Source organism: Rhinolophus sinicus, chromosome 16, assembly GCF_057876585.1.
Source record: "Rhinolophus sinicus isolate RSI-liver-muscle chromosome 16, RSI-T2T, whole genome shotgun sequence".
Taxonomy (NCBI): domain Eukaryota; kingdom Metazoa; phylum Chordata; class Mammalia; order Chiroptera; family Rhinolophidae; genus Rhinolophus; species Rhinolophus sinicus.
In genome coordinates this window covers 126584550-126612208 of record NC_142516.1, presented here as the reverse complement: position 1 = coordinate 126612208, position 27659 = coordinate 126584550, and the positions used below count along the sequence as shown (strand labels likewise).

At 33.8% G+C, this 27659-nt stretch overlaps 1 protein-coding gene across 6 annotated transcripts in view; it reads right to left on the bottom strand.

Annotated features, from left to right (window-relative positions):
- Positions 1-27659, bottom strand: part of WRN (WRN RecQ like helicase) — a 116287-nt gene that overhangs the window by 73203 nt on the left and 15425 nt on the right. For 5 of the 6 annotated variants that reach the window (XM_074329689.2, XM_088793482.1, XM_074329690.2 and 2 more), the window contains exons 2-9: positions 19263-19367; positions 18500-18612; positions 14749-14894; positions 14131-14279; positions 13230-13379; positions 12032-12101; positions 6084-6198; positions 1176-1596 (exon numbers count right to left, since the gene is read on the bottom strand). In XM_074329689.2, the coding sequence (XP_074185790.2) occupies positions 1176-1596; positions 6084-6198; positions 12032-12101; positions 13230-13379; positions 14131-14279; positions 14749-14894; positions 18500-18612; positions 19263-19355 (1257 nt within the window). In that variant the 5' untranslated portion in view covers positions 19356-19367. Of the gene's footprint in view, positions 1-1175; positions 1597-6083; positions 6199-12031; positions 12102-13229; positions 13380-14130; positions 14280-14748; positions 14895-18499; positions 18613-19262; positions 19368-27659 lie in introns of those variants that run through there. The other variant, XM_088793484.1, reaches the window with a different exon arrangement.

Genomic DNA, 27659 nt, shown 5'->3' with positions numbered 1-27659 from the left:
TAAATGATGTCAGTCAGACCATAATTCCATATGAAACATCGTTTTAAACTGTACACATATGAAATTTCTAGAAAATTAAAGAGTAATGCAGATGATAGCAAAAGACATTTCCCAAAAAGGAATCTGTTTTACAAATTGTCAGCATGAGAATAGTTTGAAAACAATTTTAAAATAAAGTGTATTTATATGCTGATAGAAATGATTACTAATAATAACAAAAACATAAAGAATTTCTCAAACACTGAGACTTTGATTGCCATTAGAACTGAGAGAGAAATAACCCTATTAAATGACTTTTAAATCTAATTTTAAAAAGCTTACAAATGTAGTTATTGTAAAAAAAAAAGTATAAAATTCTACTGAATACGGGTATCACAGATAATTTTTAAAACTAATAAAAAATGAATGAGATAAAAATATAGTTATATGATGTCTCTTTTTATGATCTGTCTTTACAATAAAAGAAACATTCCTCTATACAATTTCATTATTTGAAAAAAATATACTTAACATGGCCAAGAGAAAAACAAAATCTCACAAACTAATCAAATCAGAACATAATTAGAAATCAAAACATGAAGTTGAGAGAGAATATAGAATGTTTAACAATAATCTATTAAAAAAAAAACACAGGTCACTGACTTTCCATATGACAGTAAATGTTAGTGTCAAGCAAAAACATCCATTTATGAGGAATCCTCTCATAATAGCAAGTAAAGAAAATCTGTATGAGGAAATAAAAATACTCCCAAAAATTAAGTTCATAAGAGTAAACACTAGTAAATATGTAGGGAATCCAAAAAAAAAGCAGATATGTATTATGTAAGAATCAGAAGAGCTAAAATAATATTTTACAACAAATGCCTACTGACACCATGAAATCTTTCCACTATAAGACTATAAGATGTTTCTTATTATACCAAGTCAAGAGAAGCAAAAAATATGGCTTACAAGTCAAATCCAGCCTATTTTCTATTTTTATAAATACTTTTACTGAAATGCAGACAAGCTCAATTGTTTACTTTTGTCTATAGTTGGCAGAATTGAGTCATTACAACACAGACTGTGCAGTCTACAAAGCCTAAATATTTACTATCTGTCCCTTTAAATTAAAAAAAAAAAAATCAGCCAACCCCTACTAGTGAATGAGAATTGTTTTCTCTTTATTTAGTTACCTCAGGAAATTGGCAAGTAACATCACTAAGGTCGTTTTCCTGAGGCTGCTGTTCCAAAATTTTGAGTTCATATTCTTCAGTACCTAAGGACATCAAATAAATTCCTTCTGTATTCTCTTTCAAGTTAATGTCTTCTAGTCCATCTTCAAATCCACCTCCTCGTTTCACTCCATTTCCATGCACATTTTCTCCATCATGTGTAATTAAATTATCAAGTGCTGTGTCCCATGTCTCATCTTTAACTTTAGTGAAAATTTCACCTTCTTTATTTTGTTTCTGTTGTACTCTACCAGCAGGTGGATCTTCCAATGGTAATAAGTTACAATTCCTTCTGGGCCTCAATTCAGTCTCAGTAGAACCAAGTATCATCTTCCTCACTGAATGTAGATTTTCTGAAATATCCTTCAACAGTATAGAAACCCTAAAAAAAAAAACAAAGTTAAGAAAAGTTCATTCAACTTTAATTGCATTAACTATAAGGACAAGTTTTAATGCTTTTGAATAAGTAGCAGCTTTCTAAACTGACCTCCACTTAAATACACATTAGATTAAGGTTGCTCTTCATTCCCTACTGCCCACTATACGTATGCTTATCGCTGGCAGGCTGCTCTCTAGTACAGCAACACACTTCTGCATTCAACAGTTTACTGGTATGCTTATTAAGTACAGCAGTGTTTGGTCCCAAACTAAATATTTATGTCAGCCATACTTTTGATGGTAATTAATTTAATTAAATGTAAATCAAATCAGTGTGATACATGACCACCAAAAAAAAACGAATGCTATTTCACTGAATTCTAAGTTGAACATATGGAAAGGCTCAGCAAATGCCTTTTTAAAAAAAAGTTCTGTCTGAGTAACTAGTTAAAATAACTATAAAAGTTTGGAGGAAAAATATTAGGACTCTGCATTCAGATTGCTTCAAGTGTCTGAAGTTTTCTCTCCATTTTAAAGAAACTGAAACTGGAAATTGTAGGTGATACATATTGATGTTTGAAACAAGAAACTGCAAAACTCCAAAGAGCAGGCCAATATTTAATGAAAAAGCCATGATGTATGCCAAAAGACTAGGAACACATACATATTAATATGTTAAGTTAAAAGAAAATGTTTATGATCCCATGTTTTACCTCATTTTTTCCATTTACTGATCAAACTAGTCCCAAATGCAAGACCTAAGAGTGCTTATGATATTCGAAAATGATGCTGTTTTGCATCTTCAAAAATCTCAAAACTAGAGACATACTCTTTATAATAGAAAAAAATTTCCTTCACTGGGCAAATGTAAGAAGTAAAAAAATATGGAGAAGATGTATATAAATAAATATGAACTGAATTTCTTAACTCTTTCATTATAGTTGCTAATATAACTTTTTTTTTTTTTTCCAAGTCAAGGTGTTGTCCTTTCAATCTTAGTTGGGGAGGGTGCCGTTCAGCTTCAAGTTGTTGTCCTTTCAGTCTTAGTTGTGGAGGGCGCAGCTCAGCTCCAGGTCCAGTTGCCGTTTTCTAGTTGCAGGGGGCACAGCCCACCATCCCTTGCGGGAGTCGAACCAGCAACCTTGTGGTTGAGAGGACGCACTCCAACCAACTGAGCCATCTGGGAGCTCAGCAGCAGCTCAGCTCAAGGTGCCATGTTCAATCTTAGTTGCAGGCCCCACTGCCCACCGTCCCTTGCGGGACTCGAGGAGTTGAACCGGCAACCTTGTGGTTGAGAGCCCACTGGCCCATGTGGGAATCGAACCAGCAGCCTTCGGAGTTAGGAGCACGGAGCTCCAACCACCTGAGCCACCAGGCCGGCCCGCTAATATAACATTTTAAGTAAGTGACTTTATACAGCTATATTATAACCAGTCCTGGTTAACTGGAGAGGAAAACCACTGCCAGAGTGTAAAATGAAGCACACTATCTTGCCTGTTGGTTATGGACTTTATTCCTGCAATTTTCAGTTACTTCACAAAAGTAGAAATTTGAGGGAGAAAAGGAAATATAATGATCAAAGAGACATGCTTTACTATGTAACTAATGCTTGTGTTTAGCTCTTCTAATTTTTCTATATTAAAATCAATACTTAATAAAATCTAACATGACTTTTAAAGTTTTTATACTGATGATTCAAATAAAGATTTGATCATTCATGGGAATAAACTATTAAAAATGCTGAGTTGTTTCATGAATTATTTCCACACTGAAAAATAGCACTATTAACAATACTCCAAAGTTGGGCTCAAGCTTAAGTTGACCAAGTCTAGATCAATACAAACATAGGCAAAATTAAATTTAAACCTAAAATCTCAGTAATTCTAACAATCTAAAACTCTTCAAATCTTATAAAGAACATTTAGCATTATACACAGGTATTCAAATATAAGACATGTATGTAAATATATTAGTGGGAACAGATAAGTGACACAGTTTAATTGTTAAATGCACAAGGAGTGTTGTGACATATAAACACAGCAACAATGAGTGACACATAGATTGGCAAGATTGCAAGGGCTCACTTATCCTGTGCCAACATCAGAGAATAATGTGTTTTATGTAAGATAACTATTTACTCTAAATAATACCAAAAGCTGTCCTGCCTTCTTCAGTAAGGCACAGTGTACTTTTCCTTCTTTCTTAGGATTGTTATTATGTGTATTACGTAGTAGCCTGCAGACAACCTAAGCACCCAGCAGACCGTCAAGTGCATGACAGCAATACAACAGATATGTACTGAATTTAAATCAATGACTCAATATAGTCCAATACCTTCCCAGGTCCACTGGAAGCATAAAGCTGTTCCCTTTTGTGACAAATCTCTATTCTAAAAGTTCTTACTTCTAATTTTTATAGTTTTGGCCACTCCTTCAGAGACAGCCAACTGTAATCTCCAGATTTGTCATGTGCATACCATTCCTTATCCATACCTGGTTTTCATTTTAACTGGATACTTGCAAACTGTATCTGTAAACGAAAAGCAAATATGTTCTGAATGTAGCCTCACATACTCCACTACAAATGCAGTCAGGTGAATTCATGCTTAGAGCATGTATTATGGCTATTCAGATGCCTTTTTTGTTCCCTCATGGCTCTGAGGTATAATCTACATAATTAGGTATTGCTGAAGAGTTGTTACAAAGAACCTGAAATAAGAGATTTAACTAGTTCTTGTTTTGGCACTTAAACTTTACAAGATCTATCTTTACTAAAAATGAATCCAGTCTTTCCCATTCTCAAGTTTTAAGGAAACCTATTTAGCTTTGGTATTATAAAGCAAAGCATTAAAGCATATGTAATTTACATTCAATAGGTATTTTAATTGCCAGAACAAAAATCTGAAATGTATGTAAACATCATGTAAAAGGTAATTTCTCATTTTCATGGAGAGAAAAAAATGTGAAAATGAATAAGAAATGGTTTTACTGGTACCCTTCCCATTTGAGAGTTACATCTTTCAGAAATTCTCAAAATCATATTAAAAACTACTAAACCAAATTTGTAGAAGGAAAAAAATGACTTCGAAAAAGAGCTGAATTTCTATATTCTATTTGGAAATCTCTCAATCAAAATATATCACAAATCTCATCCAAAACAGAATACATTAACATTCATTTCGTCAGAGTCAGAATTCTATTTCAACCGCTTCATATTTCTACAAAGCATTTTTGCCTCAAAATTATATTACCACACTGTATTCATTCACTGTTCAAGAGCAATCCTGCTTTTAGAGATTTAACAAGGAAGTCATTCAGCAAGTAAGACTAGGGCAAGACCTGGTTCCAAAAAAGAGCTAGCTACACAGCACCAGTAGACCCATGTCTGTTAATCCAAATATCTCAAGTTATCTAGTACATTAGCTCTAAAATGATCTTTAAAAGCTGAATGCCTCCTGTTCTAATAGTGAACTGACTAGGTGGAATTTTTTATATAATAATCAGATAATAAGGGGAAAATTGAAGCTGTAAATACAAAAGTTTTTATTTATAGATTTCAAGTGAACAAAATATAATTAAATGAAAGATGCCCATAGAAACAAAGAAAAAGATAACTTTGACTCTTAAATATTTTCCTTCACGTGGACTTATGAACTTTATTTTGCTTTGTTTCATAAAACATCCTACAAAGCAGACAGAAAAGCCTTAAACTTTTTTATGTGTGGACGGGAAAGGGGCCACGTATTAAACCTGACAAGCTCAGGAGACTGAAAATAACCACATAAGATGGTGTAAGCATAAAAAAAATTTCCTAATTACGTGGGCCATGGCAGGAAGTCACATCTTTAGCTTCCTTCATAAAGGTAATCTGTGCCTGTAAGTGGGCCTGTTGTTTTTTTGCAGCTAAAATAACCTCTTTGGAATGTCAGTAATCCCCCCGCCCCAACCAGAGCAGGAAAGTACAGAATCCCTCATTATTATTCTTGTCTTTTGATCAACATGCCTAATGAGAACTATTAACTATCCTGTACCCACCTATGTGAAAGAAGTACCTGTCTCTCCAATTTACTTTTATCCAATCCCAGAGATTTCCCCACTTGCTTTCTCCCACCCCCTTAATCTATCACCAACGGATTTCATGTAACCTTCTTCTTTTGATTTTATGTATAAAATAAGCTGCAAACCGCCATTTCGCAAAGCACTTTCTCAGTCCGCTGAGATTTTGCTTCCCAGCAATTGTCGTCAGTTTGGCTCAAATAAACTCTTATATGCTTTCTCTTAGGCTGGATGTTTTTTGTTGACAGATGCATAATTTAACAATTGGAAAGATATCTCTCAAATTCATACATCGGTCTGTGTGCATGTATTAAAGCAAATTTATGGGTCTACTTTAATGAACAGTAATTCCTCATAGATAGAAAAACACAATAAAAACAGACAGAACTGATTTAAAACAAAAAACAAACAAACAAAAAAACAGAAGATATTTAACCTCTGTGGATTTTCCAATTTTCCGAAACTGTCTGGAAGATGCTTAGCCAGATCCATCATCTCCTCAGAGACTGAAGCCAATTGTTTCTTCATATCACTAGGTAGTATTTCTTCCTCTGGAAAAAAAGAATTAATATTAATCTGCAAACCATAAAGCAGAGATACATATTTAGACATTTATTTAAATAGTATTAGGGCTCACATTTTCATTTTCTTTCTTTAAGTGAATTCCAACAAAAAGACTTCCTTATCCTATCTTCAAATCATCGTAGTCATTTTATTTCCCTTTAAAATTTTTGCTATTTAAATTTTAGAATAAATTCGAAATGATATGCATTCATACATATTACAACCCACTGGTTATCAACCAAGGCAGAAGGAGAAGATAGAAATGAGAATTTGAACTATTTTAAAATCAGAAATTAATATAACACCATGTGGCTGCTACTTATTAAATACAGTTTGGTAAAACATGACCTTCCCCAATAGCCATTCCTCACTGCCCTCATTATCAGTCATCACCAAAAAAAACATGAGGCCTTTCTAATCAGTGATCATCTTCCAAACTCTGAACTTCATTCTGCCTGGCATGTCATTCCCCATCAGTACCACAAAATTGGCTCTCATTTCCCAAACCTTTCCCTGGATTAGAAGTTCTTACTCTTTATTACCATTTACCTTGTCATTCAAAAAGTTCAGCTCCTCGTAAACATGTAACGTATACAATCTGCTCCTCCTGACTGCTGCAGTTATCTTCTGATCTCAAAATCACATCCTTTCATTCATTGAAGATTTTGGCACCTGGTTCACTACCTTTCCCATCACTACTACTCCAGTGATAATTTCTAATGATTTCCACATTCACAGAGATGCTCCACCTAAAAGTGTGACCTTTTCAGTTCTTTGATCCCTCCATTTCCAACAATCTTTTCCTCAGTTAACCTCAGCCACCCATTCCCAAAGCCGTACCCTGGACCTTATAAATGCCAATGAAGTCACCACTTCCAAACTTCAATTGCAAGCATTCCACCCTCTGAATACCAGCATGTTCTCCTTCTTCCAAACAGGCTGTCTCCAACACAACAATTCTTTCACACTTGCAGAACCAAATCCATTGCCCCTACAGCCTTCTTCTTATCTATTATCCTTTCCACTCCCACTCTCCACCACCTTTGACTTTCCCCTTTCTTACCCATATTATAGTAAGCATTCGCTTTTTATGGACTGAACTCATTTGCTCCTTCCTCCCTCCAGGGTATTTACCTGGCAAAATCCCTACTCTAATTAAATCCAGCTTTTTTACCTGTTTGATGTCTAGACCCAAACAGTTGAATACAGCTGAAAATAAAACACATCTATGACGACTCACCTCACATCGCTTTAAATTCATGACACAGATCTCAAGTGAACCCTCAGTAATGACTGCATTTCCCACTCTCAAGATGACTGTTTCATACCTCTTTCTTTCTCTCCAGCATCCAATATCAGTTTGTTTCTCCTTTTACTCAGGGAACAACTCACCTCTTATTTCACTAAGAAAATAGAAACAAGACGAAGAGAACTATCTCATCGTCCTACCTCCAATGGGCTAATTAGTCTGTATTCATATCACTACTCCCATTTATAGCAAAATATCTTGAAAGAGTTATGTCAAATTTTCTACTCCCATTTTCTCCTAAACGGATTCCAAGTCAGCTTTCACAACCCCACCAATACAGCATAGCTGCTTTGGGAAGGGTTACTAACGGTCTCCACACTGTCTAATTGTTAATTCTAGTTCCTCATCACCTCTCTCAAACTCTCCAAGGTATTTAAAATAGTTGGTAACTTCCTCCATTTTCTACACTTAGTTTCTGAACACCACACCTCCTACACTTGCTCCATTACCATTGCCCCTTCTCAGTTCTCTTTGCTGCACTCTCCTCATCTTCCTGAATGTGGGTGTGCCCTTGATGTCAATACTTGAGTCTCTTCGGTTCTTCATTCCATTCACTCCCTATTTTATCTGATTCAGTTTCACTGTTTTAACTCCCATCTTCCTACAGATGATTCCCAAAGTTACATCAGTGTCAACCTTTCCCCTCACCATAGAATCACATTTCCAAGATATGTTCTTAGATATCAAAAGGAATTAAAATTTAGCATGTTCAAAACCGAAATCTAGGTTTTTCTCACCAAAACCTGCTCTTCCGGTAATTTTTCCATTAACAGACCCTTCCATTCAATCAGCTGATCCAACCAAAATATCTGGATTGTTTTCTCAGTCTCTATATCTCACACCTTACAGAGACTTCATTAGCAAATTCTTCACAATATATACATTCAAAACATATGCAAAATCTACCACTTCTCACCACCTCTGTTGCTACCAGCCTAATCCAAACAATTATCATCTCTTGCCTGGACTATTACAACAGCCTCCTAACTGACTTCTCTGCCTAAACACTTGCCCTCTATAGCAGCCAGAAAAATCCTTTTAAAATAAAATTTTAATCATGTCATTCTGCTCCAAATCCTGTAACGGTTTCCCATCACTCATTGTATTTATTTTAATTAATAAAACATGAAGTCACAGCGTATAAGGCTCTAAATGATATGGCCCGAGCTATTTTTCTAGCCTCATTTCCTACTGCTCTCATCCTTACTCATTTGGCTTCAGTTATGCTCAGTGTTCTCAAACAAGGCAAGCAATCACACTCAGAGGCTTTGCCCCTTCTTGCCAGTGTGCCTGCTATGTCCTTCCCTCAGATATCCACGTGGCTCGTTCCCTCTCACTTCAGTCAAGTGAAACAACTGGAACAGTACTTGACCCATAATAAACACTCAACAAATATGTTATATGAACACATTAATATTCCCTTTCCAAAACAAGCTTCTAAAGAAAAGCTGTTTGCACATGCTTTCTCACATTCCTTAGCTCTAACTTAGCCCTCCATTTATGATAATGATTTCCACCCACATCATTCCCTACTCCACTCTTGCTATGGTTATAGCACCTTCTAGTACCGAAGCCTGTGGACTCTTTTCTGGTTTACCAGCACATGCCCCAAAAGACCACTCTTTCCTCAAAACCCTCTTGTGTCACCCAGTACACCAAAGCTGCAGTAAAAGGTTACAAATGATTGCCACATTGCCAAATCTAATGATTAATTCTAAGTCCTCAGTTTCTCAAACTCTCAGAATTTAAAACAGTTGAGTGCATCCTCCTACTTTTTAAAACATGTTCTTAAGTTGGTCTTCTGCACCCCACACCTCCTAATTTCCTTCTATGCCCACAGCAACTCCTCTGGTGGCCCCTCCTCCACGCAAACATTAAATACTATGATTCCTCAAGTTCTTAGCCCCAGTTCTTTATCTCTAACTCCCAATTATTTTTAACTCAAACTGTTTTCTGAGTTACAGGCTGTATGTCTGAGTGCCTCTGGCCACCTCCACCTTGCTATCTCAAAGCCTTCCTTCCTTTAACATACTTAAAATCAACTGCATGACTCCTCATCTCCAAATATGGCTCCTCCTCATCAATATTTTTTATCTCTGTTGCTCATGCCGACAACTCAGAAATGATCCTTGTCACGTGGCTCTCATCATCTCATCAAATTCTGTTGATCCTACTGCCCTATTAAATGTATTCTGAATCTATCCACTTCTCCCTGTCCCCAAGTCAAGTCACCATCACCTCACTTGGATTACGTAGTGGCATAGCCTCCTAACAGATCTTCCGACTGCAACCCTCGCCGTCCTACAATCCATTTTCTGCTCTACAGCGCAAGTCATTACTTAATGTAATTCACGTCACTCCTGTGTTTAAAACCCTCGATAGCTCTTCGCAGGGAATGTAAACTCCTTCACATGACTTACCTGCTTTCCTTTTTCTGCTTCTCCTTCACTTCTCACCCTGCCGTATTTGATGATTCACCACACTGAACTACATGCCTATAGATACCACGAATTCTCTTATCTCTGAAACTTTTGCATCTGTTATCTTCTGTACCTATGACACTTTTCTGCTACTCTTCAGCTAGCTAACTACTGCAATTATCTGAGGTCTTGCCTTAAACATCACTTTCTCCAGAAAATATTCTCTAATACCTCCAAACATGCATTGGACGCCTCTCCTATGTGCTAACATAGCACTTGTTTTCCCACATCATAAGACTCATCTCTCCACACTGGAATTACCTTTTTGTTCTTTGTATTCCTACAAAACTGTAGGTTTTCCTTTCAGGAAACAGATTTATGTCTGTCTTGTTCACTACTGTATCCCTACATTGTAAAGCACTCAACAATATTTAATAAGTGAATAAATACATACTTAACTACTATATCATTTAGTGCTTATTAACTATCACATTGGGAATAACCTAATATTTTAACAGTGAGAAACAATGTGCAAATATCCTCTGATTTTCTAATGTTCTAATCTATTTTTATCCTTTAATAATAAGAAAAAAACAAAATCTTATAATAATATCAAAATTGGTCACTTGAAAATATCATCCATATGTAGACCAGGGAAAGTCAAGACAGGTGAGGTCAACATCTCTGACTTAATATCAGGAAGGAAGGGAGGGAGGGGAAAAAAGTAATGATTATCTTAATTACAATTCACTGGCATCCTACTCAAGTTACAGCACTTCAGATGTCACAAAATACTTAGATATAAAATGTAATACAGAATAAAAGTGAGGGTCAAAGAATGTAGCATTGCAATGGCAGGTACACAGATACCAGGACTTCCAGTATAAATATATGTTACTTTGGTGAAATAGCTTAAACATTCCTCAGAAGCATTTTCATGACAGACAAAATTGCAAGTGTAACCTAGAAGCAATTCTGCAAACCACAAAATCAGAAAATCATGAATCTCCTCTGTTGAATTCAATTCTATTATGAGTTAAACAAGTTCTTATATCTTGTTATCTAGCTTAGCTTCAAAAACATATTACCTGACTCAGTAATCAAGATAATTTCTAGCGACAGTAACTTGGCTACAGAAAGTCAGCCTGTGCTCATCAGAAGTGGTTTTCCAGGGAGACAAAGAAAGTATAAGAAATCCTCTTATACTTTAACATTTTGTAAAGGAGGGTCTACAACAGAGGGTATGGATCCCTTCTTGTAACAATTATACAGGATATTATATAATTTTATATAATAAGGTCATGCCATATTTTTAAGTTTATTTAGCAAAATCACCTAATTTAATTAACATCTTAACAAACACAATTACTTAAAATCTCTAAGAGGAAGCTACAAGACTAATAATAACAACTACATACAGAGCAATATAGGCGCTTTGAAGAGTGTGTGCCTTTTAGTACCCACAACTATCCTATGAAATATTTTTTATGCTATCGCCCACGTATCACCCACTCAAACATGGGTAAATTCCAGGTCACATGGCTGGGATTCCACCATTGGTCTATGTGACACAAAAGTCCAGGCCCTTCCAATTTACTACCTTGGTCTGTTATCACTGACCTATCGAGATATCCGAGAAAGGCCCTGAAGTTGAATGAGGCAGCCATTCTTTTTGGAGACAAACAGTAGAGTTATCCCACCCTGGAGAAAATACAGAAATTTAAACCAGGGTACTATAAAGCAGCTTACACACTCCAAATATTTATAACAAGGATGTATACTCTTCAAACTGGGACAAACCTGGTTGTATCACCGATGTTATAAAAGCCACAAAGCCCCAACTCTAGAAGCTTAATAAACAGCAATGCTACAACATTAAAGTAGTTAAGTCCTGCTTTGCCACAAGTAACATGTCTGAAATCCTTATCTTTGGCCAAATAGATCTTAACCTAATGTCAACACTGCTCAGACAGTCGAGAAGTTGTAATAATACTAAATACTTTGCACTTGTATAAATACTGTCTTTTTGGAGATAAACCTAACAAAAAAGCAAATTCAAATGTTATCTTTTATTTTTAGAGCATAACATACCTTTATTTATAGCAAACAACTGTGCATCCTCACCCAAATTTTTTAATTTTTGATAAATGATGAGACCAGCCTATAGAAAAACAGAAAAATGAAAAGTGCATACTAAAATCACCAAAATAAAACTCTGACCCATCTTTACAAAAACCTAAAACAGTGATTCCTGAAGCACCCAAAAAGCTGAATTCAACCTACTGTGTTTCACAGTGATTTAAATGTCTTCATTTTTTCACCATACCAATTGTGAGAATGAAGAAAATAAGCAGTCTATGTTTTAAAAAATAAAAGTTTAAGTTTTCATGTTCTAACACTCAATATTATAAGCAGGTATTAGTCAATCCATAAACAGTCCTTCTTCTAAGTACTGTTAATAGGAACAATCAAGTCACACTGGTTTCTCATGAAAATGCTATAAAATAAAAATGCTATAAAACATGAGCTAGTTATCAAGTTTTATGATTTTTTTAAACAGAACATAAAGAAAATTATTAACTGATTTCTGACAAAATTGAATATTTTTCTGTTTGTAAATAAAAGTTTCCATTCCTAAAGTAGATGAGAAAAAAAGCGGGGGAAACAACAAGATATTCATCTACAAATAAAAGTATGAATTAGGGGAGAAAAATTGACTAGGACATAAAATATACTTCTTGGGAAATAAAAAAACCAATAGTGCTATATATAAAGATAAGCCCAGATTTCATTATGTACGAATATACTATAAATATGAAAATGCATCTAACAGCAGTGGAAAGCTAAGTCTGGAGGCAATTTTTCTAAATTTTTACCACATTTTAAATAGAAAAAATAAGGCCAGTTTCAATATAGAAACTATCTTGTAATTATTTTTATTCTGAAGTTGCTTATAAATCAACATCATCAATACCATTTGTGTGTGCTCAGTCTGAGCTTACTAGCCTTTCATGTTTTCGGAGAACTCACATTTTTTACATACAAATTGGACATTATTTTGGCTTCATGACAATAAAAATAATTAACACTGAACAATCTGTTGATTGGTACTTGTTCATTAATATTGAGAATTAACAGTTTCACTGAAAGTCTTCCTAAGCATTTTTAATGCCAAACCAATTTTAAATGTTTTAGCTGAGTTTGTGCTACTACCACAATAAAATTTTTCTAAAGGAATTTGTTATAGGTTGAAAAAAATGCATCATATCTAAAGATCTTTGGTACATACATAAGCATCAGTGGCTGCATACAGTTTCTGGTCCTCAGTGAGAGGATAATTATTCCAATTGCTACAGCGGATAGACTTGTCTTTCAGAAGCTGTTTACCGAAGAGGTGTTTAACCAAACCATTGAGGCTCCAGGTCTGTCTACATTTCAGCTAGAAGTAATGAACAATCAACATAGCAAAAATTATTTCCTTCTATTTTCAGATATTCCTAAAAACTACCAAATGACCGTGCCACAAATAAAGTTGGAAATGTTATACCAAAATATAAGGCATAGACAGTCCTTAATATATTTCTTGTCATTAAAAAACTCATTTGCAGTCCACATTTATAAGAATTTAATTCTGGAAATTCCCCAATGCAGTTATTAAAATTCTTGGATTATAAAAGTATTGTTCATGGAAAAAAAGTTTAATAGATTGGTAGGCTTTCTACTTCCCAGCCAAACGAATACTTGGCTAAATATGAGAATTTAACCTAATGACAATATTAATAAAATATGTAAAATACGGGCGATGGAACTGATGGTCAAACTGCCACTAAGAGCATGATATCTATCACAAGAGATGCATTATGCTCTCAAAAGAAACAAAAAAAAAATAGGAATTGGGTATTGATATAAATGGATTAAAGAGATAAAATACAATATTTAAATTTGCAAATATGTGAAACAAAGTGAAATAGTACTAATATAGGGGAAGAACTTGCTTAAAGAAACTATTTGCTAAAGCAATAGATTAGAACTGAAGGTTTTCGTTATGGAACACTCATTTGGGACTTCTTTGTTATAAAAACATACAGCTTAAATTATTTTTCCAAAAAGTCTAACATTCAGATAGAAGAGACTTTCTATGAAACACAGATTTATCTTGTTTATGAAAATAATATATGTATTATGGCTACCTTTTCATTGGCAACATCTGTTAGCTCCACAAAACTCTTCAATTTGATATCAAAGTCACGCAGAAGTTTCCACTGATCACCTTCAATTCCAACACCTGCTTTTTTAATTGCTTCATTTTCAAGCAACATTTTTAATCCCTGAGGAAAAACTATAACATTTTATTATTATTTCCATACGTTCTATCAAGTATGATGGACTTATTTTCTACTTATTACACATTCTATGTGTACAGTTAAATCTACGTTCATGTTAAGTTTAAATTCAGAAACACATTCACTATGAGTATTTCTTTTCTTACCTAAAACAAACAGTCCTTGATTGATAAATGACAAGAAAAATAACTAGTTTGAATGCTATCTCTACTAGCACTAAAAGTATAATCCTGGTCATTTAGCCCCTCTAAACTTCAGTTCTCTATTCTCTAAAACAGGAATAATATCAACGATAGAGACGTGAAAATTACGCAAAACGGGTATGAGTCAATCAGATGGAACATAAATACTTAAACATAACGTGATGAGAGAAGTGTCAGGTAATTCAAGAACTTAATTTTATAGAAATAAAGTTAATATAATTATTTACTATATAAAGAAATGAAACAAAGAAAAGATACCAACCTGACATAGAGGAAATATGAAACAAGTAACATTTGCTCTCTGACACACACAACTGAATTAGTGCAACTCTGCTCAGCTTCCCTTTACTGTGTACTGGTGGCCATTCCATGTCAAATCCTACCACATCTCCATCAGACAGACTCATGCTTAAATGGGGAAAAATAACATGAATCAATTACATTAAAATTTTAACTTCTGCATAAGTAAAGACATCATTAAAAAGTTCAAAAACAAGCCACAAATAGTAGAAGATATCTGTTATACATATAACTGCTAATGAATAGCCAGAAAATAGTAAAAATTCCTTGAAAAGTCAGTAAGAAAAAGACAAATAATTCAGTAAAAAAAAAAAAAAATGGAGAAAAACATGAATAGGCAATTCCCAAAAGGAAATCCAAATGGCCAATAAATCCAAACAAACATGTGAAGACATAAAATCTCACCAGAAATCAGAGAAATGCAAATTAAAGATATACAATTTCAAAGATATTTGGTAAAAATCAAAGTCTCACAACATCAAGTGCTGAGAAGGATATCTACTAGTGGGACGGCTCATATACTAGTGAATGTTTAAGTTGGTAAAATCCTCTTGGAAAAACTTTGACAATATCTAGCTAAAAATGTAGAAACACTATGTATAACCTGGCAAGTTTTTCTCATAAATACATGAAACTCTCGTATGTGCACAACCAGACAGAAACATTTAAGAATGTTCATTACAATAATCTTCCTACTGGCAAGAATGGAAACAAACTACATTTCCATCAACAAAAGAATGGACAAATTATGGCATATTGAAACAAAACATATTATATAAATAGGTAAAATAGAACTATGTATTCCAAAATGAAAAATTCTCAAAAACATAAAATGTTGAATGAAAAAGATAAGTGGCTGAATATACATATAGTGTAATAGTATTTTTTCAAGTTTTTAAATGGTAAAATAATAGTACATATTTTGAAATATAAAATTATGACTATTACAGAAAACGTGAGGGAATGCTAAACACTGAACTCATAATAGAAGTTATCTCAGATGGCTGCAGAGGGGAGAATCAAAAAGGACATGCATGGGGCTTCAGCTGTTATTTTATTGTTTTATTTCTTAATAAAGATTTGAAGAAAATGAATATTAAGATTTAATAAAGCTAGGTGGAAGAAATATAAGTGCTTGTTGTATTATCTATTACTGTTTATATTTGCATATTTCAAATTTTTTTAAATTAAAAACGTATTTTTAAAAATGTTTCAAACTCAATTTCTGCTTTGAGACAAGATGGAATAACAGGGATTCCGATATACCTTTCCTCCATGAACACAGAAAATTGGACAAAACATATAAACAAAAGTTTTCAGGCACTGGACAACAGGCAGTACAGGATTGCGCTTTCTGAGGGAAGAGAAACTAAGGGTGACTCCTACTGTTGGCCCAGCTTTCTGCCTGGAATACTTTCCAAACAGAACAGGAAGGGGAATCCAAGGCAGAGCACTGATTTGGGGAGACAGGATTCTGAGCCAGAGAAGTTGAGGCAACTGGAAGTTGTGAGTGAAATTCTGGAGAGGAGGGAGCTAGGCAGGTAAGGACAGGCAAGCACAGAGTGAAACTATGAGGCTGGACAAAGAACAACCAGGGAACTGTAAGCTGAGCAATTCTGATGGCTCACATAGAAGTAAGAGGCATTAAACTTCTGAAAAGCCAGAGTAGAGATTCTTATTGATCACCTGGAGCAGTCAGAGAAGACTCCAGAAGGATCGCACCTTATTATAGGGCTAAATTATGCCCAGAGTGAAGGCTACTTTAGAAAGCTGTCCTAATAAAGCTTAAAAATAAGCCTCAACATGTAAAACTGATACTTCCTGACAGAGCAAAGCTCCTTTCTCTGAAGAAAGACAACAAAATCTAACATTCAATAAGGTAAAATCACAATATCCAATCAAAAATTGCAAGCCATGAGAAAAAAAACAGGAAAATGTGACCCATAACCAAGGTCAAAATCATTTAATGGAAAAATAACTAGAATGGAATTAACAGACAAGGGCATTAAAACAGCTATTATATGTTCAAAGATTTAAAAGAAAACATGACTATTATGAGAACCAAAATAGAAAATGTTTTTTAAAAAGAAACAAATAGGGCCGGCCCAGTGGATCAGGCAGTTGGAGTTCCGCGCTCCTAACTCGGAAGGCTGCCAGTTAGATTCCCACATGGGCCGGTGGGCTCTCAACCACAAGATTGCTGGTTCAACTCCTCTTCCTGCAAGGGAAGGTGGGCTCTGCCCCCTACAACTAAGATTGAACACGGTACCTTGAGCTGTGCTGCCACTGAGCTCCCAGATGGCTCAGCTGGTTGGAGCATGGGCTCTCAACCACAAGGAAACAAGAAAAAAAGAAAAAGAAACAAACAGAACTTCTAGAGGTGAAAAATACAATAAAATTAAAAACTCAGAGGATGGGATAACAGCAAATCAGACACTACAGAATAAAAAAGTAGTAAGTGAACTTGCAGACATAGTAAAACAAACTATTCAAACTGAAGTAAAGAGAAACAAAAAAGAACGAAAGAAATCAAAAAAAGACTGAAAGGAAAGATAGCCTCAGGATCAACAGCCCAGTATCAAGCTATCTAACTTCTGCATACAGAGAGTACCAGGAGAAGAAAAGAGCAACAGGATAAGAAAAAAAATATTGCAAGAAATAATAAACCCACAGATCCAGAAAGCTCAAAATAAACCACCAAGCAGGATAAACACAAACCACATTACACAGGGCACATCATAATCAAAATGTTGAAAATCTGTGAAAGCAAAAATCTTTAAAGTGGGCAGAGGTGGAAAAAAAAACCTGCCTGCCTTTTATAAAACATATACAACTCATCAAAACTACGTTCTTCAAATCACTTATGCTTTTTGCCTTCAGATATGACATACTCTTGCACTGTCGCAGGTAAAATGGTGGAGTTAATTTATAACCACAAATAACAGATATTATCTTCTCTGTGAGACAAGTTCTATATAAGACCCAAAAGTGGACAGATAACTGTAGTGGGAGTGAGGACACCTGAATGCTATTTCTAGAATACATCTACCACCAGAAGATCATTAATAAATAGCTTAACTTACTTCTGCTTCTTTTAATCCAATATATAATAGTTTAAAAAGAAAAACAGGTACAACAACTTCAAAGATCAAAATAAATACCCTACTACCTCTTGTAACATGCTTCAAAAGTCTTAGATTGCATTACTGCAGAGTCCTAATTTAACAAGATAATTTTTAAAATACAGTTATTTCTAATGTTATTTTAAGGATAATTTGCTATAATTGTTGCTACCTAAATGCAACAAAACCAATCACAGCCATTATTCAATATTATTTTTAATGAAATATAAAGGGGCATTAGAGTTTAAATAATTCTTGCATTTTTTCCCCTAAATTGGTGAAATAATCACATGTTCAGTATTTCTATATATAACACCTTAAGTATTGAAAGTAAAAAATTAGCTAAAGTAATAGAAAGGCTTATGAATGAATAAACAGGTACATTACAAATTTAATTCAGTGATTTTAAATTTTTACTTAAAAAGAATTAAAATGTATCACTGATATTCTACATACAGACATAATCATCTATTGAACATACCACAATTGTAAAACTCAGTATACTCAGTATACTTACAAATATTACCACAATAGGTAGTTACCTCCCAAGGGTCCAAATTCAAACGAAACTAGGAAATTCAAATCTCTTACCTAATATTTTCTGATAGGAAAGAAGAATCACTAGGTTCAAAACTGTACACAATGGATCCGGTGAATTCTAAGAAAGGGAGGTCATCTTCAAAAACACTCTTCTGAACAGATGCCTGGAGTTAAATAAAATTCCAAAAAGGAGCAAATAAAGTTCACATTAAGTAATAAATATTCATTAAAATAATAAAGTTCACTGACGCATTCACATTATAGTTCTAAGTTTTATAAACTAATGACTTACAGACTAATAAAGTCATAGGGACAATGTAACAAAGATAAAGCCATCCATTGTAAAATTATTTGTCTAACAAGCTTATTTGCAAGTAACACTATTTTCATATAAATTTATTTTATTAATTTTTTCTGGAATTATATTAGTATTCCAGATGTAATAATGCTGCCTTAAAATGCTGAAGACTGAAGACTGGTTGGTGGATCTTAAATCTACAAAGACCTAAACTCATTCAACCATAAAAATTCAGCAAAGCAAATACTGTCTGAATTATCATCTGCATTGCAAACAAGTAGTAAGGTCAACCACCCAAACTTGATAAAAAGGGAATGTACAGAGTGAGAATTCTCATTTTGTAAGTCCAATTGAAATTTAATCCCATTCACCCATTCAGTGACTAGATTCGAGTTCATTCCACAACAGTTCCTCTAACTTAAATAATAACCTGAAGTGTAAAAGTGGGGATTGCCTCATTTTACAGTCAAATTTACATAGTTTCCCATCTGCAGGAATAATTGATGAACTGCATACCTTTGCTGCTTGTACAGCACATGTCGTATTCTGCATAGACATCCATGTAGGAAGTTTCCGCTTCTGTGGTGTTTCCAATTTTTCTTCATTCATCTTTAAAAGGGTCTAGTTGCAAAATCAAAAAAACAATGAATTGTGAATAAGTACAAACTCAGAGATAGGCCTGATGATATTACTGAAAAACAAACATACATATTTAAAGTCAGTTATGACGTCTAGGCTCAAATACAGGATTTAAGAGCTGGAATCACAAAAGAATAGATAAAATACGCTAGATCTAATAACTATATGTACATTTATTATTTCTCCTTTTCAAAATAAGTGAGCCAGTTTAACTGAGTTCTAAGGTTCTGGCAGTTTCAAAATCCTACTATTCTATGACTGATTCTTTCAAGAAATAATCTTTATCTTTTTAATAATGAGAATACTTAGGGGGAGGGAGGAATATCACTTTGTGAGGGGTATAAATGTCTAACTATTACATTGCTTTATATACCTGAAACTAATAAAAATACTAATAATGATGAGAATACTTGGGTGTATAAATTGCTATAAATGTTTGACATCTTTAATTTTCTTATCGTCTATCCGAAGATATAAATAAACTCAGCAAACTGTTAGATTTGTTCACAAGTCTACTTGAAATTTTGAGAAAGATAACAGCTTTGCTATCTTAAGGTGTTGTGTGTTTTTTGGGGGGAAGGGGTTGTTTTGTTTTATGTTCTTGGCCTAGCAAGTGAACAAGTTTCCCTAAAAATAAGAGTTTCCTAGAGGATTTTTTTTCAATCTGTTACTAGTTTTGAGGGCTGTCCTCAGTGTAAATCAAAGTTCAAGAATGGTTATAGAGAACACAATGAATAAAAGAATCATGATCTATTTCTTTTGTTAATGGTAAAATGGATCTATATCCATGTGACTTATACTAAATTGAAGTAACTTTAGTTCTTAATAAAATTCTTCAAACCCCAACTATACTAACAATTATTTCAAATTTTTAGGAAACGGGCAGCAGATTTGAACACATACCTGTAGATTCTTATGATGAAACATATTTATGAGAAATAATCAAAACAACTATTTATGATTTAGGGGTAGCCTGTCATCCCTATTAATATTTAGCAATAAAAACTCTGAAGAAATTAAACAACATCCAACAAGTATCCATTTTAATTGCTCATTTTGCCAAGCATAAACCCCTAAAAATGAAAATATCGATAATGTATGGAAGAAAATTTTAAAGATTACTTTAGAAAAATTTCCCACATAGAACAAACTCCACCACTCTTACGTATTGGGAAGGAAAGGGTTAACCGCAGACTAGTAACTCACTCTTCCTTCTAGGGGACGGGAATCTCCATCAGGAATCCTGGAAACATGCTAATGATCTCAAACCAGATGATAGGCCTGTAAAGCTATCTATGGTATTTAAAACAGAAAAATACCAAAGAGGTATATCAAGATAGTCAAGCAAGCCGTGTAATTAAGAGAATATAAAACAGGAGATCCAAAACCAAAACCACCTTTGTGCAATTCTTTTTTGCACACATTGCTCAAAACTACTGTTATTCCAAACCATAACATGTCCTAATATAGAAGAAAAGGTCATTTTGGGGATCTGTGTCTAACAGTTTGGGGTTCCAAAAAAAGAAATATTCCATCTGTACTTGGTGCTTGCCTGTACTTTTCGAATCATTAGCAAAGTTTGGAGTTGGGTAAGATCTATGATTCACTAAATCAGAATTGACAACTCAATTCTTGGTGTTAGCACCTGCATTATATGTAATAAGATAAAATAAGTAAAATATACTCATATATGCTTTATTCACTGTAAGGCATTTTACAAATGTTAGTGGTTATTAATAAGTTTACATTTGCCACAAATGAAAACCTTTGACAGGAGTCAAAAGTTGGTCCCAAAGTGTATATATGTATATGTATATGTATATGGTCTGTTCTTAAACATTTTTGTCTTTTTTTCAGTTTTAGTTGACATTCAATACTGTTTTATATTAGTTTCAGATGCAGTGATTAGGCATTTATATAATTTATGAAATGATCCCCCAATAAGTCTATTACCACCTGGCACTATACATAGTGATTACATTATTGACTATAGTTCCTATGCTGTACTTTACATCCCCGTGTGACTTTTTTGTAACTATCAATTTGTACTTCTCAATCCCTTCATCTTTTTCACCCAGCTCCCAACCCCCTCCCATCTGACAACCATCAGTTTATTCTCTGCATCTATGAGTCTCTGTTTTTTGTTTGTTTGTTTGTCTTGCTCTTTAGATTCCACATATAAGTGAGATCATATGGTATTTGTCTCTCTCTGTCTGGCTTATTTCATTTAGCATAATACCCTCTAGGTCCATCCATGTTGAAGGAATGGTAAGATCTCATTCTTCTTATGGAAAGGTAGTATTCCATCATATATATGTGCCACATCTTCTTTATCCAATCATCTACTGATGGGCATTTAGGCTGCTTCCATGCCTCGGCTATTGTAAATAGCACTGCAGTGAAGATAGGGGTGCATACATCTTTTCAAATTAGTGTTTTAGATTTCTTCGGATAAATACCCAGAAGTAGACTTGCTGGGTTATAAGGTAGTTCTATTTTTAATTTTTTGAGGAATGACCATACTGTTTTCCATAGAGGCTGCACCAATTTGCAATCTCACCAACAGTGCACGAGGGTTCCCTTTTCTCTCCACCCTCCCCAACACTTGTTGTATTTTGATTTATTGATGATCGCCATTCTGACAGGTGTGAGGTGGTATCTCATTGTGGTTTTAATTTGCATTTCTCTAATGATTAGTGATGTTGAGCATCTTTTCATATACCTGTTGGCCATCTGTATGTCCTCTTTGGAGAAATGCCTATTCAGGTCCTCTGCCCATTTTTTTCACTGAATTGTTTGTATTTGGGGTGTTGAGTTGTATGAGTTCTTTACAAATTTTGGATATTAACTCCCTATCAGATGTATCATTGCTAAATATCTTCTCCCATTCAGAAGGCTGTGTTTTTTTCATTTTGTTGATGGTTTCCTTTGCTGTGCAAAAACTTTTTAGTTTGATATACTCCCATTTATTTTTTTTTTTTGTTGTTTCCCTCGCTCAAGGAGATAGATAAGAAAAAAATATTAGTAAGAGCAATATCAGAGAATTTACTGCCTATGTTCTTCTAGGGATTTTATAGTTAGTGTTGGGTATAGTTACATTTAAGTATTAAGTATAGTAGAGTTACATTTAAGTCTTTCATCCATTTTGGTCACAGATTAGACCATAGAGGCATGGGTTTATTTATTGGCTCTCTATTCTGTTCCATTGATCTCTGTGTCTGCTTTTATGCAAGTATCATGCTGTTTTGATTACTACAGCTTTGTAGTATAGTTTGGTATGAGGTAGCATGATGCTTCCAACTTTGTTCTTCTTTCTCAACAGACTGCCGTGGCTATTTGGGGTCTTTTATGGTTCCATATAAATTTTAGGATTATTTGTTCAAGTTTTGTGACAAATGCCTTTGGTGTTTTGATAGCAATTGCATTGCTATCTATAATTGCTATCTATATCTATTGCATCTATAAATTGCTTTGGGTAGTATGGACATTTTAACTATGTTAATTCTTCCTATTCATGAGCATGGTATATGCTTCCATTTATTTGTACATTCTTCAATTTATTTCTTCAGTGCTTTATAATTTTTTAAGTACAGGTCTTTGACTTCGTTGGTTTAACTTATTCCTAGGTATTTTCTGTTTTTGATGCAATTTAAATCGAATTGTTTTCTTAATTTCTCTTCCTGATAGTTCACTATTGGTGTATAAAAATGGAACTGATTTCTGAATATTAATTTTGTATCCTGTTACTTAACAGAATTCATTTATCAGTTCTAATAGTATTTTTGGTAGAATCTTTGGAGTTCTCTATATATAGTATCATGTCATCTGCAAATAATAAGTTTTACTTCTTCCTTTCCGATTTGGATGCCTTTTATTTCTTTTTCTTGTCTGATTGCTGTGGCTAGAACTTCCAGCACTATGTTGATTAAAAGTGGTAAAAATGGACATCCTTGTCTTGGTCCTGATCTGAAGGAAAATGCTTTTAGCTTTTCTCCATTGAGAATGATGTGAGGGTCTATTCTTAACCTTAAAATATATTTTATAGAGTTGGAAAACAAGATTTTGCTGTACGCAGAGTAGATCATTTGCAAAACTTCCATAAAATTGAGGTTCCTGCAAATAATACATCACTCTATAAAAACAACTATAAATTCTTGGAATTTCATAAGAAATTCCTTCACACTGCCAAAACAAAAATAAACTTCAATAATGCTTTACGACAGCCACCTACAACATTAAAAGCACTTTAATTTGAAGTGTCTAATTTTTAGATGTAAATACTCTCTTTTGAACATAAAATTCTGTCTAGATGCTTCCAGGAAAAGAATTTGAAAGTAAACTTGTTTACAAACCTAACATCTTTGTCAAATTTACTTAGATCTTGGGACAGACAATAAAACACAGAGAAAATTAAAGTTGCAGAATAATTTGCAATAGGGTAATTGTTCAGCGTATATGAGGATTTTAATCATTGATCAAATAAAGGTTATTCTTGGAAAGGACCCAAGTTATTGAACAATAGAATTTTTTCTTTATATATTTAACTGTTATGCTGTTAAGTACGAACAACTTTGACACATCTTTTTCTAAAACCAAGTCTTTTAGCATTTCATAATGCTTCACGTTATACCATTAAGGAATCTTAAATTCCTCTTTGAAATAAAGAATGTATTTTAATGTGCTTTGGACTTTCCTGGAATCATCTTGCCTATCTACCACTACCTGCCACTTTTCAACCTTTATCACTTTTTTAAAGACTGCCTTTAAACAATATCTGGGATTTTTATTGTTATTTTTGTATTATGGTTTGAATAGCTCAATTTGAACACGTCTGTCTTTCAATAAGGAAATTCATCTTATTCACAGTTAGTGTAAAAACTTGAGTTTTCCCTTTCATCTCACTTTGATTAGCACTTATATTCCTTTCTTCAGTTTTCTCTTACTCTTTTTCCTTTTTTTCTGACTGGGTGAAATTATCATTCATATTCTTTTTTCCCCATTGTCAATGTTAAAATTTCACTTTTTTCCATCCTACTATTACTGTACTATCTCAGCAAAATAATAAAACTAAATCCCTTCCCCACAAAGACCCTACATTTGTACCATCTACCTAGCAAGGCAAAACTCTTAGAATGCTTTTACTTTCCCACACTTTTAACTGTTGTTTTTTGATGCTATGGTTTTTATTACAGCAGGTTAATTTTCTTAGTATTGCTCTTCTATTTCAAAAATCCTTACTATTTTCTAAACATTTAAGTTATAAATTTCACCATCCACTTTAATATAAATGTATGCATAAATTTAAATATATGTAAATGTATATATTGCTTACTAGTTTCTTCTTCATCTTAACCTGTCTTGAATATCTGACTCTGTTGTTGTTTAGCAGACTTTTTCCAATTATTTTCATCAGGTAGAATATGTAGGTAATAAACTGATCCACTGCATATATGAAAATTTATTTTTTTAAACAGGAGAATGAAAATGTGTTGGCTGAGTGTTACAGTCTCTCAGTAGTTTGTAGATGTTCTCTTACCGTCTTCTACCTTTCAATATCGCAAGTAAGAAATCCATTGTTTTTGATACTTTTTTCAATTGTGAGTAATCTCTTTTCCCTGTGAGGGAGCTTGAAAGACTTTCAAGAATTTTTATAATTTCCTATAAATTTAGGATCTATATTTTAAGATCCTAAGTGTACATTCTTTCTTCTCCTTGGGATCCATGAGTCCTTGGAAAGGATTCCTATCCAAGTCTTTTCTTAATATCAGAAAAATTTCCCCTTGTTAAGGGTTGATTTATATCCATTCCCCAAAAAAGATATGTTGGAGTTCTAACCCCCAGTACCTCAGAATGTGACTTTAGTTGGAGTCTTTACAGAGGTAATTAAATTTATATGAAGTCATTTGAGTGGTCCCTAATCAAAATGAGTGGTATCCTTATCAAAAGGGGAAATTTTGACACAAAGACAGACATGCATAGGGGGAAGATGATGTGGAAAAATGTATGGAGACCATCATCTACAAGCCATGGAGAAAGAAGGTCTGAAACAGATCCTTCCCTCACAGCCCTCAGAAAGAACCAACTCTGCCAACATCTCAAAACTCTGATACAATACACTTCTGTTAAGTCATCCAGTTTGTGGTACTGAATTATGGCAGCTGTAGCAAAATAATATACCCCTATTACTAGCTTAGTTATTAATTATCACATCTATTCCTTTTTTTTCTTTCTACATTTACCATTTACTCACATGCTGGTAAATTTCTTCTGGCCTGAATTTCTTCTCCTACTCTTATTTTTTCCTTCCTACCACCTCTTTAATTTTGTTCTGTACTTTAAGATACTTCTTCCACTTGATTTGCAAAATGCTAATTTCACTCTGAGTGATAGTCCTCTTTCAGTTTGTCTACTGAATTTTTATAATGTTAAGATCTTGATTGTCAGTTCTGGACAGTTTCTTTGTTCTCAAATTGAGTCTCTCTAAATGTGTTTATTATTTCTTTCTTTTGCAAAAATTATAACCTAACTATTTCAAAGATGTTTCAATAGTTTCCTATTCTATATTGTTCTATGGTTCTTTCCACTGATACTGGGTTCCTTAAGCGGACTGTTATATTATTTGGTCTATATAACTCTATGTACCATCAGCAGTGGTCAGCTCTTAGCGTCCCTCAGGAAGCTGCAAAGGGGGAACCAAGAAACAAGTTTTCTACTGAAGCATCAGGAGGCAGTTTCTCTATCCACAGATCTCCAAAGCTGTAATCTCAAGGTCTAGCCTCCCAGCACACTGAGCCCATCAGAATATTTCCTCTGGAAGTCCTCTAAGACAGGAAAGATCAAACGGCCCTCCTAGGATCAATCAGTTGTTCAGTTCACTGAACAAAAACCTATTTAATTTTCAGCCATTATTTGTTCTACCATAGTAATTCTACTGAGCATTTTATTTAGGAAATTATGTTTTAATTCCTTTCCTACCCTCAAATTTTCCGTTTCCAACAGGTTTCAACATTTTCTCTTGAATCCATTGATAATACTTATAGAAACTTTAAGTTCTCTTTTTGATTAGAAATTATTTTTTATCAAGGGTCAACTGTTCAGTTTAGTGAACTTGATATATGTTTTTTTTCAAGTACACTATAATTTTCGATTGCCCACATCATTTATAAAGGAAGGTCTATACCAGGAGTTGACAACATTTACAAGTTCATGGCACATTCAGAAAATGAACATATTTTTATGCTACTCTAGGAAGGGCAACTGGGAATGTGAACATAAAATTTTGTAAGACTTTTATTATATATTCTTTATAAATTTAAAAATTTCAATCTCTTTAAATAAGAAAATTGAAATTGTTTAGATGAATGTAACTTTTGAATAGTAGGTTTTATGCTTCACAAGGCTACATACAATTCCTGATTAAGATCTTTTAACATTTTCTTAATATTCCATGTAGCAACCATCATAAAGAAGCTTTGTAAGCACAAGTGGTAGTAAATGGCAGAAGGAGGCTTTGCACCAATACACTGAAAATTCCTTTTTCATGATTAGCCAGCATTCCAACAATTCAATATCTTTAAATTGTACTTGAAGGATGCTAAAATTCTTTAAATTTAATAGCTTCTCCTTTTCTTCTACTAAAAAATATGTTCATTCTTTCTGTTGATATAAATAAGCTTTGAATACAAATGAATTTATTATCAAGTATTTCGATATAACGCTAAAGCTCTGTCTCAGGCACACACTGATTTTACAGGATTATTAATTCTTCTTTAATAGTCACATAACACCAATTAAACATCACTTCTAAAACTATTTTTCTACTTCACTCTCCCAAAGTTAAATTTTTACTCTCCATCCGTGAACTTTGTGAGTACACATTAATATATTTTCCACATGATCATTGCACTTTGGATTAAGTTAATTCAAAGGCTCAAAATGTCAGTTAAGGATATCATTTTTCGAAGCCAATAACTATACTTCAAATCTGCAAAGTAAGACTCATTTACATAGAATAATTTGAAATTTTTCTTTTAGTTTATAAATTGTCCTTTGGATTGTTAATACACTTCCATAATGAAATAGCTAATCACATTTATTTCCCTAAAGCTGAAAAGGAGTTACCATAGCAGCTTGGATTTCGTTAGGTTTATCATTTTTATAACATGATTTCATGTGGAATTTAGAACTATAGGCAAATTTTAATATACGCATATAAGAGCTTCTCTGTGAATAAGACAACATAACAGTTTTGTTTTGTTTTTTAATATTGAACTT